Source organism: Leopardus geoffroyi, chromosome B3 (assembly GCF_018350155.1).
Source record: "Leopardus geoffroyi isolate Oge1 chromosome B3, O.geoffroyi_Oge1_pat1.0, whole genome shotgun sequence".
Lineage (NCBI taxonomy): Eukaryota > Metazoa > Chordata > Mammalia > Carnivora > Felidae > Leopardus > Leopardus geoffroyi.
The window spans coordinates 125,312,060-125,327,875 of NC_059337.1; the positions used below are offsets into that span (position 1 = coordinate 125,312,060).

The 15,816-nt window shown below is 35.3% G+C and overlaps 1 protein-coding gene across 11 annotated transcripts in view; it reads right to left on the reverse strand.

The window, feature by feature from the left end:
• Nucleotides 1-15,816, reverse strand: part of CEP128 (centrosomal protein 128) — a 398,658-nt gene that overhangs the window by 214,106 nt on the left and 168,736 nt on the right. For all 11 annotated transcript variants that reach the window (XM_045451751.1, XM_045451752.1, XM_045451750.1 and 8 more), the window contains one exon: nt 14,268-14,460. In XM_045451751.1, coding sequence (XP_045307707.1) covers nt 14,268-14,460 — 193 coding nt within the window. The remainder of the gene's footprint in view (nt 1-14,267; nt 14,461-15,816) is intronic.

Genomic DNA, 15,816 nt, shown 5'->3' on the forward strand with positions numbered 1-15,816 from the left:
GGAGAAAAAGGTTCTAATACCATTAAACTAGAATTACCTTCATTAATTAACTGAACTAGTAGCCAAAAAAGACTATGAGATTTTGACAGAGCAATTATTTCTAACATTCTTAACAAAAATTTGATCTCTTTACAACTTCAAAGAATAGAGCCCAACAAATAAGGAAGGAGATGAGTTGTTTCCAATTTACAAGGCCTACTGAAATTGACTGAGTAGTGCTGGTTCGTTCTGATATGTGATATGGTAGTAGAAACACACATCTGAGTTTCACAAAGACCTCTCCCATCTATAATTCACTGTCTCACCTTGTGAGAAAAACAAAACAAAAATTGCCCAGATTCAGCTGCCTGACTGTAAAATGGGATTCATGGTCTTACAAGTTTGTTTTAAGAGTTAAATGTGATAATAAATATGAAAACTTGAATATAGAAAGCCCTCAAGAAATGTTAGCTTCCTTCCTTCCCCTAGAGGCCATCTCAAAGACATTGATAGTAAATAATTGAACATAAAGATCTAACAACATCACTGGGAGGAAAGGGACACTGCTAAGGAATCTTTTCAAAGAGTGACATCATTAAGATAAGGTCAATAGTCTCAATAGGAAATAGATCAAATTTGCAATCTCTCACAGCTAATGTGATGAACTATCATCAAATATAGGAAGGAGAACACGTGTATTAAAGTCTTTCCAAATACTACTAGGGAGATAGGAGAAGGATTCTCTTATTGCCAATTATTCTAGTTTCAAAAATTTAGTGAAGATAGCTAAACTACTAAAGGGCATTATAAGAATAGTTTGAGGGAAATTCCGAGTTGTTGTCTAAAACCTCATGTTTGTTCCTGTGTCTTGAAGCAGAAATAAAATAAATCAATACTGATGTTTTCTTCCTTTTTGATTGGTAAAACAGACCTAAGTATGATGAAGATACCATAATAAATGGGATAAAGAGGTAGAAGGCTAAATATATGCCACTCATTTCTCTCTGCACGCACCCATCCATCTACCTGCACACCTACCAAACATCCAAAAATTGTTTATTTCTGGTTTAAATATTAAAAAAAAATGGTACAAGATGCAATGGAAAGAGAGGGGTCAATAAACGAGATTAAAACTTAATATAAAAAAAATACACATACAGTTACCCAGAACAAAGAGCAATAAATGGCAAATGTCATGTAATTATATCCAAATGTTTTAATAGTAATGGAGTGGTAAAAGGAAAAATGTCTGCTACCAAGGGCAGAGTTTTCATAAGAAGAAGGGGAAAATGGTGGGCTCCTATAAGAGTTTGAACTTTATTTGTTCAGCAGTGAGAAAACCACTGAAGGTGTCTGAGCTGAGGATCTCAGGCTCAAAGCTGTGTTTAATGAAGATTCATTTGGCAGAACTAATTAGAAAAGCAGTTGTATGTGCACACATGTGTTTTCTTGAATGAAATGCTATTGAATGGAGGTCAATTGTGGGGGTGTTGCAAGTAATTTGTTATAAAAATACAAAACCAAAGTTTGAGAAGGATTTACTTTTTTGTATTAATCTGAGCATATTCAAGGTTATTTCTAAAAGATGTTATGCTTTATGAAATAGCAGAGAAATGGATAAAGGATGGCTTGGGCCCAGGGAATAGGGTGTGTGTCTACTGGAGTGTGTCTGTTTGGGAAAGTCCTCGGTCTTGGGAGCTCTGGCAGGCTCATAGATGAAGACCAGTGAAGCAGACTAAAGGTTAAGAAGATCTTGCAAATAGGAAGCTTCTGCAATCCTTGAAGATGAATACAGAGCTAAGAAAGTTGGAGGTCATCTCGGGGCACCTGGGTGGCTCAATAGGTCAAGCATCTGACTCTTGATTTCAGCTCAGGTCATGATCTCGTGGTTTGTGAGATGGAGTCCTGCATCGGGCTCTGCCCTGCTGGCATGGAGCCTGCTTAGAATTCTCTCTCCCCTTCTCTCTCTGTCCCTCTCCCGTGCTCACTTGCTCTTTCTCTTGCTCAGAAAAAAAAGAAAAAAAAAAGCCATCTAAGTGGAGGAAGGAGTAGATATGCAAGAAACAACCAAGGAAAATCATGTAAAGTCACTTGTTGCAGAGGACAAGTAAATCAGATAAAGTAATCTTTCAAATCATAAGTATAAGGATAGGTTTTAAAGGCTCTAAGGAAATCTTTCTTATTAATTTTTTCAATTAAAAGAAAATTTTCCTTGGAGGTTTAAATTAAAATCTCATAGCTATACAGCAACACAGGATTTATATACAGTATCTTGGCAGTCACTATTTAAAAATATTTCCATTTTAAATTTCACAACATGCATATGTTTATTCTTCACAACCACATCTGGTATCTAAAGCATTCTGGATCCCAACTTACTCAAATAATAAAGAATAATCAAACTTTAATACTTAGTCAAGAATTCAAGGATAAATTGAAGTTTTATCTCCACCAAAATATACCAATCACCTGAACATTGAGTCCATCGTAGGGACAGAGGTAATATCATTAAGTCCACTATCTGTAAAGTGTTAGGTCAGTCATAATCTTTGTGTTTGCACTTTAATCTCCTTATGTCAATATGCTCCAGCAAGGTTCTTTCTCACTTCAGCCCTTCACAAACACTGTTTCTTCTGCTGGGACAACACTGCCTTTCTGGCTAATGTCTACTCAGACTTAGGACCCCCATAGGTGTCATTTTCTAAGGAACTCTTGTCCTCAACATACCCCTCACCCCCTACCCCATAAAGTCAGATGCCCCATATAGTATCATAGCACAACCCCTATTCTACTAGCTGAGGCTGACTTCTCCACTAGGCACAGCAGGCTCTGTGTCTCAGTCCAATGAAAATGACTCATTTTAGGGGCGCCTGGGTGGCTCGGTTAAGCAGCCGACTTCAGCTCAGGTCATGACCTCGCGATCCGTGAGTTCGAGCCCCGCGTCAGGCTCTGTGCTGACAGCTCAGAGCCTGGAGCCTGTTTCAGACTCTGTGTCTCCCTCTCTCTGACCCTCCTCTGTTCATGCTCTGTCTCTCTCTGTCTCAAAAATAAATAAATGTTAAAAAAAATTTTTTTTAAAGAAAATGACTCATTTTAATTTTCTATAAAACTAGAAGAAAAAATGAATATAATAATGAATACATGATAATATCTCTATCCTGAATTATATTCATCCTCATACCACCACAGCCAAAATTTAATTATTTCACAGAAGAAGGGGCCTGAAGGCCAAGGTGCCTCAGGACGACAAAAGTCATAACACGTCCCTCGTTACGTTGTAGAATTTCAACAAAGAAACGAACCCCCAATTGTTTTCGTTTTTTCAAAGGTGAATGATAATACCTACTTGGGGATTAATGAAATAATAAATTGCTTACAGCACTTAGTATCTGACACACTAGTAGTAAATGTTAGCTCTTATTACTACCTAAACAATAACCAGAAACACTACTTGTTACGTTGCCTGTAGGAAGGTGAATATAATATATTCCTCTTGATTTTAGTTTAGTTTAGATTTTATTTTCCAGAATAAGTTTGTTTCTTATAGAAGTTTCCAGGCCCTCTTTAACTAAGATAAGAATCATATGACCCAACAGTATCCCTCTTAGATGTCAGAAAAGTCAGAACTAAATTAAGTGATAAGCCACAATAACTTCCTCTAGGTGCCAGGGACACATTTCTAAGCTCCCTATTTTTGACTTGTGATTTTATTTTTTAATTTTCTTTATATACATTTTAATACTATGGAAAGTGGAAGAATAACAAAATGTGAAGGTGGGAAGGATTAGAAATGAACAAAGGCCTCCCAGCAGCCTAAGCCAAAAAGTAGTATCTATATTTCAGGTTCATTCACGACCCAATGTAATTTCTTTGAATTTTTGTGCTATACCTAAATGAAGAGTACCAAATATATACACACAGTATAAAGAAATTATATTCATTTTGAAAATACCACATTTCACACATTTTAAGAACTGCCTGAACACATTTCAAAATTAATTTTAGTAGACTGAAAGTAATGTATGTATATTCCTAACTTTCTGACAAACATCCAAGATGGACACATGTACTCAAAGAGGTTCAAGCAGGCTAGAGAATTTCTCGATATGCAGTGAATCAAGTGTCAGGGAAACTCTCACGAATCTCTAATTTCATGATTTTATTTTGTATTAGTTTACCATGAATCCTATAACGAATTACCATAAATTTAGTGCCTTAAAACAATGCAAATTCATTATGTTACAATTCTGTAGAAGTCTGATATGGGTCACACTGGGCTAAATTATGATGTCAGCAAAAGTGCATGCCTTTGTAGAAGCTCCAGGGAAAAATCAATTTTCTTGCATTTTCCAGCTTCTTATGGGCTACCCATATTCCTTGGCTTATGGTCCTCCTCCTTCATCATCAAGGCCATCAAAAGTAAATTGAGTCTTTCTAACATCGAATCACTCTGACTTCCTCTTTTGCTTCCTCTTTCACTTTCAAGGACTCTTATGTTTACACTTGGTCCAAACAGATAATCCAGGATAAGCTCTCTTCTCAATATATTTAATTTAATCACAACTACAGAATCTCTTTTGCCATGTAATATAACATATTAGATTAAACCTGGGAATTAGGATGTGGACATCTTTGAGGGAGGTAGGCTTTTATTATTCTGCCTATCACAATTGATAACTATTGCATATACAACAAAATAGAAAAGATGTAACACTTAAAAGACATAATGCTTAAAAGAGCTCCAACACAGCAAGGATATGGTTTGAATTTAATAAACTTATTTGCTGACCTAAGAACTCATTCAAATCTATTTTAGCACATGTACCTCTATCTTATTCTTCTCCTTGAATATGCTCATGATTCAAACTCAAGTATACCAGTTTTGTTGTACTATGAAACAGCAGAAAATAATGTAACCTACCAGAGGATGAAACAAGAAAATCTAAGAATTCATTCATGTCATATATTTAACATTTCTGGATTTTCCAGAATATAGTTCAGAACGAACACACACACACTCCTCCAGTAATTTAGAAGACAAAAAAATCCAAACTTTAAATATCTGAACTCTCCATCCAGTCAATACTTAATTACTACCAACTAAGCATATTACTGGAGATAGTGAAAATGCTTGTCTCTAAAATTAAGTTTATCCAATAGAAATAGTATAAACATTAGGTTCATTCCACAGAGGGATGGGTGGGCAGAGATACTTATGGCTAACTAAAGAATAATTAGTCATACTTTCTATTACCAACTTACTAACAATGTCAATGTTGATTTCATATTCAACTGAAGTTAACACCTGCACAGATCTGTGTATCAAGAGCTCCAGGCATGTCATTAACTTATTTAATTCTGGTCCTAGGAACACTCAACCTATGGTGTTTAATTTCAATCTCTGATGACCTGGCTGGATTTCAAATCATAACATAAAACATATAGGAAATAAAATTATTTAAAAAAGAAATAAAAGTATTATAATGAAACATATATAAGCAAAAACACAGGTGAAGATTAAAATAAAATTCTAGGGGCACCTGGGTGGCTCAGTTGGTTAAGTGTCTGACTCTCAGTTTTGGCTCAGTTCACGATTTCATGGTTCTTGACGCTGAGCCCCACATCAGTCTCTGTGCTGAGAGTGTGGGGCCTGCTTAGGATTCTCTCTCTCTCTGACCCTCTGTGTGCTCTCTCTTTCTCTCTCTCTCTCAAAATAATTAAACATTAAAAAAAATAATGAATTAAAAATTTTCTAGCTCGACTCAAATAGTGGACATAATTTTATAAAAATACTATTTCTCAACTCTTTTTTGAAAATAATTATTAAGAAAGCCTGAAAATAAAGGAGAGAAGACATAATTTCACATCAAACAAAATAGCAGTTTAATGAATTTAAATAATTTCCTCAATCTATCAATCAAAATAGTATTTCATTATCTCTAATAATCAATACCTCTCAACTTCTGAACTGATGACAATGTAAAATAAAGTCCCAGACAGATTTCTTCTGACTAAAATCCAAATAAATAAATTATATTATATTTAGAGATCATCCCCTAAATTAATTTAGAATGCTTAATTACACTCCAATATGCAATAAAGAACTGGTTCTCCTTGTTGTTAGACTTAGACAACAATGACTAGTATTTACATAAGTGCCATGATGCTCAAATATTCTTTCAATGAGACAAAAACTGCTTGAAGTGATGTGGGAATAAGTAATAGATGAATGGGTAAATGGTGGGAAAACTAAACCAATAAATAAAATATGCCGCACACAAAATGCAAACCACGCGACCCCATGTGTAGCCAAGGAAAGATGTTAGGAAAGATGCCTTCAGACTGCAAGGCTCTCCCTTATTTCTGTCCACAAATGAATTCTAAGAAATTATCTTCTGTTCAGTCATCTGGCTGCAAAACTGGTACGGAGATTCAGACAAAAACAAAGTAAAACAGAGAAATCAGCTCAAAGGAGTTTCTCAGAATTCCAGGAACAGTGGAACCAAAGGAAAAGCCCTTTAAAGTTGAGAACACCTCTCATGGAGACAAATCAGGTAAATGAGAACCTATGAAAATGCAGAGTGTTTTTAGGATCAATATCTTAAACAGCACAGCAATTTTATAGCAATGAAGAAAAAAAAAACGGAGTCTTATTTCTATTACAGAGTAAAAATGCTCATCCTCAAACTATTCTACAAAGCTAGAATAATGAGTATAGAAAATACAAGCTTCGTCACTAAGCTGGCTCTACACCTTGGATAGCGATCACATGACAAGTGTTAACCTTTGGAAGAAGCTTGCAAAAAATATAGTTGGGACAAACACTGTACGATCTGGTTCAAAATTCACAAAGCTCTACTAAAACAGGTGTCTCAGCCTTAATTGGCAAATCCAGTAGCCACCTCTCAGTCCTTCTACCCATTTCTCCAAGCAGGTATTGACCATATAATAGGCAAAGATCAATGAAATCCAATCGCAGATGTTGAGGAACAATAAAAATAAGGAAATCACCGCATAAATTATTGTGATAAAGTGAAAATGCCAAAAAATAGTAGTGTATTCAAGAACTAAAAAAGGAAGGAAGGAAAGTCTAAACTCTTTTCCTTGTTCCTTCCAGGACTCATTTTTCCACTGTGACCTTTGATACCATCCACCCTCATACTTTTTGGGATTCTGCTATACAATTAACCTTTCTTTTAAGTGTTCAACCTCTTCCATTCCTGGACCCTTCTACTCAACATTTATAACGATGCTTAAGCTTGCCTATCATCAGTAGCAAATAGAAAATAATAATCTAAAAGTTATATTCATCTTAATAGTGTTTGAGACTATTTTAGATGGATACTTTTAATACTGTTTATTGGTATTCAGCTATTAAAAAAATTTTTTTCGGATATTATACTAGAGAGCTAACTCAAATCATAGTACAAAATGGGGCTAGAATTACCACTAACAATGTTATAGCATCCCTAAGTGAATCAGGAACCTCTGAGAAAATTTTGTCACAAAATGAATAAAAACATAAATGGTTTAAATACTTCTACTGTAAAATTTAACATATAACTGAAATATTAGGAAAGACAAATATTGTTACCTAATCCCAGAGTGTCATAAACAAAATGTAAACCACTCGGATTAAATTAGTTAACTTCTGCCAAATATTTACTGATTTGTCTTTTGGTTATGCAGAGTTTATTTTCGTTACATACAGTACACTGTGAGTTTTGTTTTGCTTTGTTCATTTGTGTGTGTGTGTGTGTGTGTGTGTTGTCTTTTGTTTTTTGAGGCATCTTTTCTCCATTACCTACTTCTTGGCTAAGGCATAGATGCTACCCTAAAAACAAACAAACAATCTGAGCAAGTAGTCTTCTATTGCAAAAAATATTACTTCTTGAAGTGACTGGGGGACTATTTCCCTTTTTCCACATCCTATTAGTATTTTCCTTTTTATTCAGAAAAGGTAACTCCCTAACAAAGAGGCCCTGACAATGGCTTATTTCATCCTTGCATGCACATTCCCAAAAAGTGATATATGACAGGAAGAGATAGATTAAGGGAGGCTGAAACCACAGTGCGTGCTGTGGAGAATTACTATCTCTCTAGGCACTGTATCTATCATAATAGTAGGGTAGTAGGGTTTGGTGAAGATCCGACCTAATCCAACAAAGCCAAATGAGTATAACATGTACCCAAAAATAGAAACTGGATAAGAAGATAAAATTTCATCTTTAAGGGAAAAAAATTTCAGAGGCTTGTCAATTTCTAATTACTCTAAGAAGAAATATTATGCATGATAAACAGTCACAGCCACAACCACAGACTGCCTGGGAAGTAAGGCAGGTCCCTTGTTTAAAGCCTTGTAATTTCAGTTTAGGGAAAATATGCTAAGACAATTGTCTTGCTATATTTGTTCATCACCATTAGCATTTCATATAGCAAGAATGAAATGAAATCATCCTACACAAATGTCCCTCCTTCTGAAGAGCTTTGAAAAAAGGAATCTTTTCAACTTCCATGTAAATGTTAGTTTTTAGTAAACTTCATAGTTTCGAAGTATTTTTATAGAGAAATACTGGCACATACAGGAGCAGGAGCTTATGAGAATATTAAGAAGGTAGAGAGCAGTAGGTTATAAAGAAAATATTTAAAATGACTACTTACACAAGTTAAAATATCATACCTAATGACTCCCAGCTGCAGTTTACATCTCTTTACTCTTGTCTTTGTTACCATTCATAATAATGAAGAATTTCTAAGTCAATAATTACCAACTTCTAAGAGGGCCATGACATTAACTTCCAGTAGAGTTCCTCTCCTTTTTGAACACTCCAGCCAAAAACCTACAGGCCTAGAATAGCCCAGGGAATACAGACAATTCGGATCTACAAATCTGGCAACACTCACTGATAAATTCCTTGCACACTGGCTTTAGTTAACATGGCATGTGTCAGGTAATGTGATATTAAATCAAACTAAAAATATTAGTGCAAAGAATGGCAATTCCAATGAACGGGAAGTTTCTCTGTCATGTTTCACTTATAAATAGGTTAACCATATCTGTTCTATGTGACAGGTAACTTTCTAAGATGGTGAAGGAAATCAAACATAAATTTCTACAAGAATTCATTTTGATATTTCCAAAATATCTAAATTTAATCATGGGTCTTGCTGCCCTTCACATCTCCTATGTATATATCATTGTAAACAAATGCTGAAGTATGCAGTAAGAGATCACTAGGCAGATAAATCCTGCATAGAATCTTTGTTCCTCCTCTCTTACAGGAATCCTGCTATATTCTTCAAGATCTAAATCAAAGGCCATGTCCTACAAAAAACTTCCCCATATGGGCGTCTACCCAAGTAATCAATACTTCCATTTTCACCAGAACATGTTGCTTATATATCTAGTAACATATTTATTTCACCCTACCTCCTAATAAATATGTTTATACATCTCCAACTATAACAGCCTTTGCTTGGTCTTCATTAGTCATATTAGGTCTGCACTATTTCTGAATCACCAGACAGCACCCAATACATCTTATACATATAAGGCAGGAGATTACCATATTATTTCTCTGTTAACAAAAGTTTGGTTCTTCGCAAAACCTTTTTTCATTTATGACTTTAAGGAATAGGTAAAGAATAGAATCCCTCTTTCTCTGCCACCACATCATCTCCTACTTCCTAACTTTCTTACTTCTCCCAATGGCAAAACTACTGAGACCTTAGAATCTCCTGTATGTCTTCTATCACCTACACTGCCCAATCCTGTACTAATTCCTCCAAAACACCTTTTGCATTGTTGCCATTACTAACGTCCTTCTTCTTTTGCTTTTATTGAGACTATTACAATAGGTTCATTATTAGAAACATTCACACAATCAATACTAAATAGGATCTAATAGCAGTCTCAAAAAATATATGAAGCAAAAAGAGTGACATACATACACACATTCAAAGTAATACCTGGATATTTTGACAATCTTCTATAAGTTATTGGTAGAAGTATACAAAATCAGTAGGGATACAGAAATCACCAGGGACAGAGAACGTTACGAAACAACTTGGCATAACTGATATTTACAAAACTTTTCATAACAAATGCAGAACATTACTTGTTTTAAACTGCACATAGAAAATTCACTAAGACAGGCCACATTTGGGGCCATAAAACAAGTCCTTGTAAGTTTCAAAGGATGAGAATCATGGAAAGTATATTCTATACTCACAAGGGTACCAAGTTAGAAATTGATAATAGAGTATGTAGAAAACTCTCCACATAACTAGAAGTAGGGCACTTCTAAAAAAATCCCATAGGTCAAAGAAGAAATCACAAGGGAAATATTTTCTAATTCAAACTAAATGATAATGAAAACGTGATATTGCAAAATTTGTGGAATACATTTAAAGTGTTGCTAAGATAGCAATTTATAACTTTAATGACGATATTAAGAAATAAAGGTATTAAAATAAGGCTCAAGAATCCAGAAAAAAAGCAAATGATACAAAAAGTAAAAGAAAGAAAACAATAAAATTTGGGATCAATAAAACATTAAAAAGACAAATAAAAAAGTAATTCAAAGGTTGTTTCTTTGAAAATATTAATAAAATTAATAACACCCTCAGCAAGTCTTATAAAGAACAAAAGAGAGAAAATGAGAGAAAATTACCAATATCAGGGATATAAGAGGAAGCACCAGTACAGACCTTACAGAAATTAAAAGAAAAGGAGATATCATGAAAAATTTTAAGCCAATACATTTGACAACTTAGATGAAATGAACAATACTTTGAAAGGCACACATTAACAAAACTAACTCAAGAAGGAGAAATTCTGAATAGTCATATAGCTATTAAAAAATCTGAATTTGGGGGCACCTGGGTGGCTCAGTCAATTGAGCGTCTGACTCTTGATATGAGCTCAGGTCGTGATCTTGTGGTTGTGAGATCAAGCCCCATCAGGCTCCACACTGAGCATGGAGCCTGCTTGGGATTCTCTTTATCTCTCTCTCTCTACCCATTCCCCTGCTCACACTTTCTCTCTCTCTTTCACTCTCACTCAAAATAAAAATTAAACTTAAAAAAAAAAAAGACTTTGAGTTTGAAATTTAAAACCTCTCCCAGACAAAAACTACAGGCCTAAAAGCTTCTTTAATCAATTCTATCATACATTTAAAAAGAAATAATACACACTTCATACAAATGTTTCTAAAACATAAAGGCAAAACACAACTCATTTTAAAAGGTCACTGTTATACTAACATTCAAATCAGATAAAGACATTAGAAGAAGCTACAGAATATTCTTCATAAACATAGATGCAAAAAAATCTTACTATTAATAAATCAAATCCAGCTATATGGAAAAGGAAAAATACATTTTGATAGAGTTGATCCCAAAAATATAAGGTTAGTTTAATACGTACTGGAAGTTCCATCCAGTTGATTAAGGGGGAAAAAAAAAAAAAAAAAAAAAACAAGCAGGAGAACCAAAACTGTCCTTATTTGCAGATGACATGATCATGTACAAAGAAAACCCTAAGTGCTAAGAAATCAAAAACAACAATAACAACAAACAGCTAACAAAAAGCTACTACAACTAGCAAATGAGCTTAACACGGTTGCAGAATACAAGGTTAATACATACAAAAAATATCAATTGTATTTCTATTAGAAAAGAATGTTGGAAATTCAACGTTTAAAATGACATTTAAGGGGTGCCTGGTTGGCTCAGTCGGTTGAGCGTCCGACTTCAGCTCAGGTCATGATCTCACTGTTCAAGAGTTGAAGCCCCACATCAGGCTCTGTGCTGACAGCTTGGAGCCTGGAGCCTGCTTCCGATTCTGTGTCTCCCTGTCTCTCTGCCCCTCCCCTGTCAGGCTCTGTCTCTCTGTCTCTCTCAAAAATAAATAAACATTTAAAAAATAAAAATAAATAAATAAAATGACATTTAATACAACATCATAAATAAGAGACAAAGTAGGAATAAATCTAAAAAAGATGTTCAAGACCTGTTAGTTGAAAAGTACAAAATATCCATGAGAAAAGTTAAAAACCTAAATAAATGTATAATATACACAATGTTCACGGACTGGAAGATTCAAGATGTCCATTCTTAAATGTGTACATTCAACACAGTCCCATTAAAATACTAGTAGATTCTTTTTAAAAAACTGACAAGCTAATTTTAAGATGCATAAAAGAATTCAAGTGCTATATAGATATAAAACAATCAATACATTTTAATTAAATTTGAAAAGTAGAAATAAAAGAATCACCTTGAGAGATTATAAACTTTACAACTTATCTTCTGAAGCTTTTATGAAAAAGCTGGGCATTTGAAAATAATTACTTAAGTGCACAAATATTTGGTTCTTTCTCCTTGGATTCATCCTGCTAACAGTTACAGTTATTTATAATATACAATTGCATTAATCCTTATACAAAAGAAATGATTTACTGGGTGACAATATTGACAATGTTTACTAAAAGTAAAACCAGGTTGCAATCTAGTGTCAGTGAATAATCTATAACATGTTTAGAGATCATACAGTGTTTTAGCTATAAATTCCATAATTAGATTCTGTTGTGGGGCACCTAGGTGGCTCAGTTGGTTGAGTGTCTGACTTCGGCTCAGGTCATGATCTCAAGGTCTGTGAGTTAGAGCCCCGCATCAGGCTCTGCGCTGACAGCTCAGAGCCTGGAGCCTACTTCAGATTCTGTGTCTCCCTCTCTCCGCCCCTCCCCCACTCATGCTCTGTCTCTTTCTGTCTCAAAAATAAATAAACATTAAAAAACTTTTTTTTGAAAAAAAAGAAAAGATTCTGTTGTACTGTATGTGTGTGTGCACGCGTGTGTGTGCGTGTATAGGCATCCTCTGACTTTCACTACTAGCACAGTTTGCATCTTTCAAGTGCACTAGAGCGGTAGTACACAAAAGATGGTTTGGGAACTATCTAAGACCCCTTATTAATAATATGAAGATATTATTTGCCTTTTGAAGAATATAATGTGGTCCTGATAGCAAAAAAAAAAATTGAGAATCACTGCAGTATAGCAATAAATAACTTTTAACTGGAACATGTAGAAAGAATAATCCTGATAACTGGGGCAACACCTGGGTGGCTCAGTTAAGTGTCAGATTGTTGATTTTGGCTCAGGTCATGATCTTACAGTGTGTGAGTTTGAGCCCCATGTCAGGCTCCCTGCTGACAATGTGGAGCCTTCCTGGGATTCTTGATCCCTCCCTCTCTCTGTCTCCGGCCCCAGCTCTCTCTCTCCCCCAAAAATAAATAAATAAAACAAAAAGAAGAAGGAGGAGGAGGAGGAGGAGGAGGACGAGGAGGAGGAGGAGGAGAAGGAGGAGGAGGAGGAGGAGGAGGAAGAGGAGGAGGAGGAAGAGGAGGAAGAGGAGGGGGAGGGGGGGAGGAGGAGGGGGAGGAAGAATCATCATCATCATCTTGATAACTAAAATGAAAAACCAAAACAAATTTTAGAGGATTATCATATGTTAAAGTTCTGTTTTTCTTAGTAGGGCACTACATTAAGTTTCTTTCTTAAATTAATGAAGTTCACAAATAAAGAAAGACCTAAGCCTGACACAAGATACCCACAGGATTCCGATACATAGTGCTATTTTTCTTCTTCCCGTCACGATGCATCCCTTCTAGAACCAAACAGAAAAGCAGTTTTCCAAAGTTCCTGTCTAACTTTTAAAGTATTGCCTCAAACTCTCCTTCCCTTACTCTACTGTTTTTGCCATGGTGCTTATAACCTTCTAATATATTAAACAATTTACCTATTTATTACGTTTATTTTCTGTCACTCCACTCAATACAATGTAAACTAAACAAGAGGACTTTTTTTTCCCCTTTATTCACTGATGTATCCTCAGCACCTATAATAGTGTCCAAGACAAAATTGGCACAGAGTAAATATTTATTGAATAAATTTATGAATATTTTACTGAAGTAAAATATAAACTTCAGCATTTTATCAGGGAAGAACACACATCTTACCAAATGCAAACTTCCAAATGGCCACGGACACAGGGCTATGTACATAGGAGAGATGTACTAGCTGAAGGAAAAACTCTCAGGGCAAACAGTTTCCTCTTCTGGATCCAGAAATGAAGAAAGACAGGGAGACCAGAGACAAGGAAAGGAGAGGGATTTGGAAATATTCCAAGTAGAGACAACGGAAATGGTTTTGTTTTGTTTTTTCCCTCAATCCTAGGATTCCACGAATGTAAACAAAGAAAAATAAGAGTAAGAACAGCTAACACACCTCTCTTCTCTTGTTGTATTTCTTCCAGAAGCTGCTCTTGTCTTTCTATCTGTTCGAAGAGACACTGGAGCTCAGATTCCTTGTTTTCGGTCATACTCCTCAGCTGTTGTCTGCACAGCATCAGCTCGTGCCGCAGACTCCTCTCTCTGTTTTCTCTCTCCTTCAGTTCCTCACAGAGCCACTTAAGTTTAGTCTAAAAAAATGACACATATATCTAATTTTTCAAAAAATCTAGAAAACAGTAGCATTTCAAAACATGAAGGAAAAGTCATGACAACTGAACAGACCATAGCAAACATAAGCAAAATAAAAAAAAAATCTATAATGTTTTAATTTCCATAATGACTTCAAAGATGGTGTCGAAATTAAGCCAAATTTTCTTGGATTTTTATAAAATATCTGATATCCTCTATCAGGTTTGTAAAGGTAATACTACAGAGAAGTCTGGCCTGCTGGATTCCCAGTCATACTCCAATTAGATCCCTGATGTGATATATAAGGCAATCTGGTACACTTTAAAGCATTTTAAAGTCAAACATACCACACAATAGAACTAGAGACTTGTTACAAAATGGAGTTTAATTCAAAGATTTTTAAAAAAAGAAAGATAAAATTCATAGTTTTGGTTTTAAAAATGCATATTCCCAAGGGTCCAGCTAATCGGGAAAAGATATTCTATATCACATGAGGGAGATAAAGTTAGTATTTTCCCACATTTAAAAGACTAGGGAATTTAGTTGAAGCAACTCTCGTTTTCTCAGACTCTGACCACACCATCTTTATTAGTTAGATATTTAAATCAGGGATGAGTAAAAAATAAATAAATAAATAAATTTTTCTTTCACCTTCACTAGGACAGGATTTCAGTCATGTCTCAGGACCTTCCCAAGTGAGCCTATCCTTCAAGTTCTATTTGATTCTAAATAAAAGTCTTTACTTCAGTAAAATGCAAATTAAAGGAAGAGTGGACTAAACAGGAAAGTTAGGTTAAGCTAAGGGAGAATTTTCCGGAACAGCATTCATCAGTAAGCAAGAAAGTTCTAGGCCTCCAGAAATCTAGGAAGTTCTCAGGATATGCCACAGTATATTAAAAGTAGCGGCAGTAGGATAGCTTATGATAAAGTGAGACTGGGATACAGCCACTAGACTGGGGGATCCCCACATGTATCAGCTTTCAAACACCCCCCAGAACAGAAAAAGATGCCCAGTTTCTCTGGTCAGAAGGTCTGTCGAACAGATGGTATCTCTACGACACAGAAGAAATATTATCACTAGTCAAATTATGGAAAAATTATATGGTAATATTGTAAGATGACCAAGGTATAGTATGTGAATGTGTTACATGAAGGGGAATGGAGCTTGTAAAGGCAAAAGCTAGATCACATTTATCACAAACGCTCATCAGAAACAAAGGGGGGACTTCATGGAAGTTTGCCTTCCAGAATGATGGCACGAGGAGTTCTGCCAAGCTGCTCTTTAATGAAAATGCGAGGTGGAAGCTAGATGTGGGCAGGGGAAGGACTGGACCCTGCATGACAAAAGCCCCATT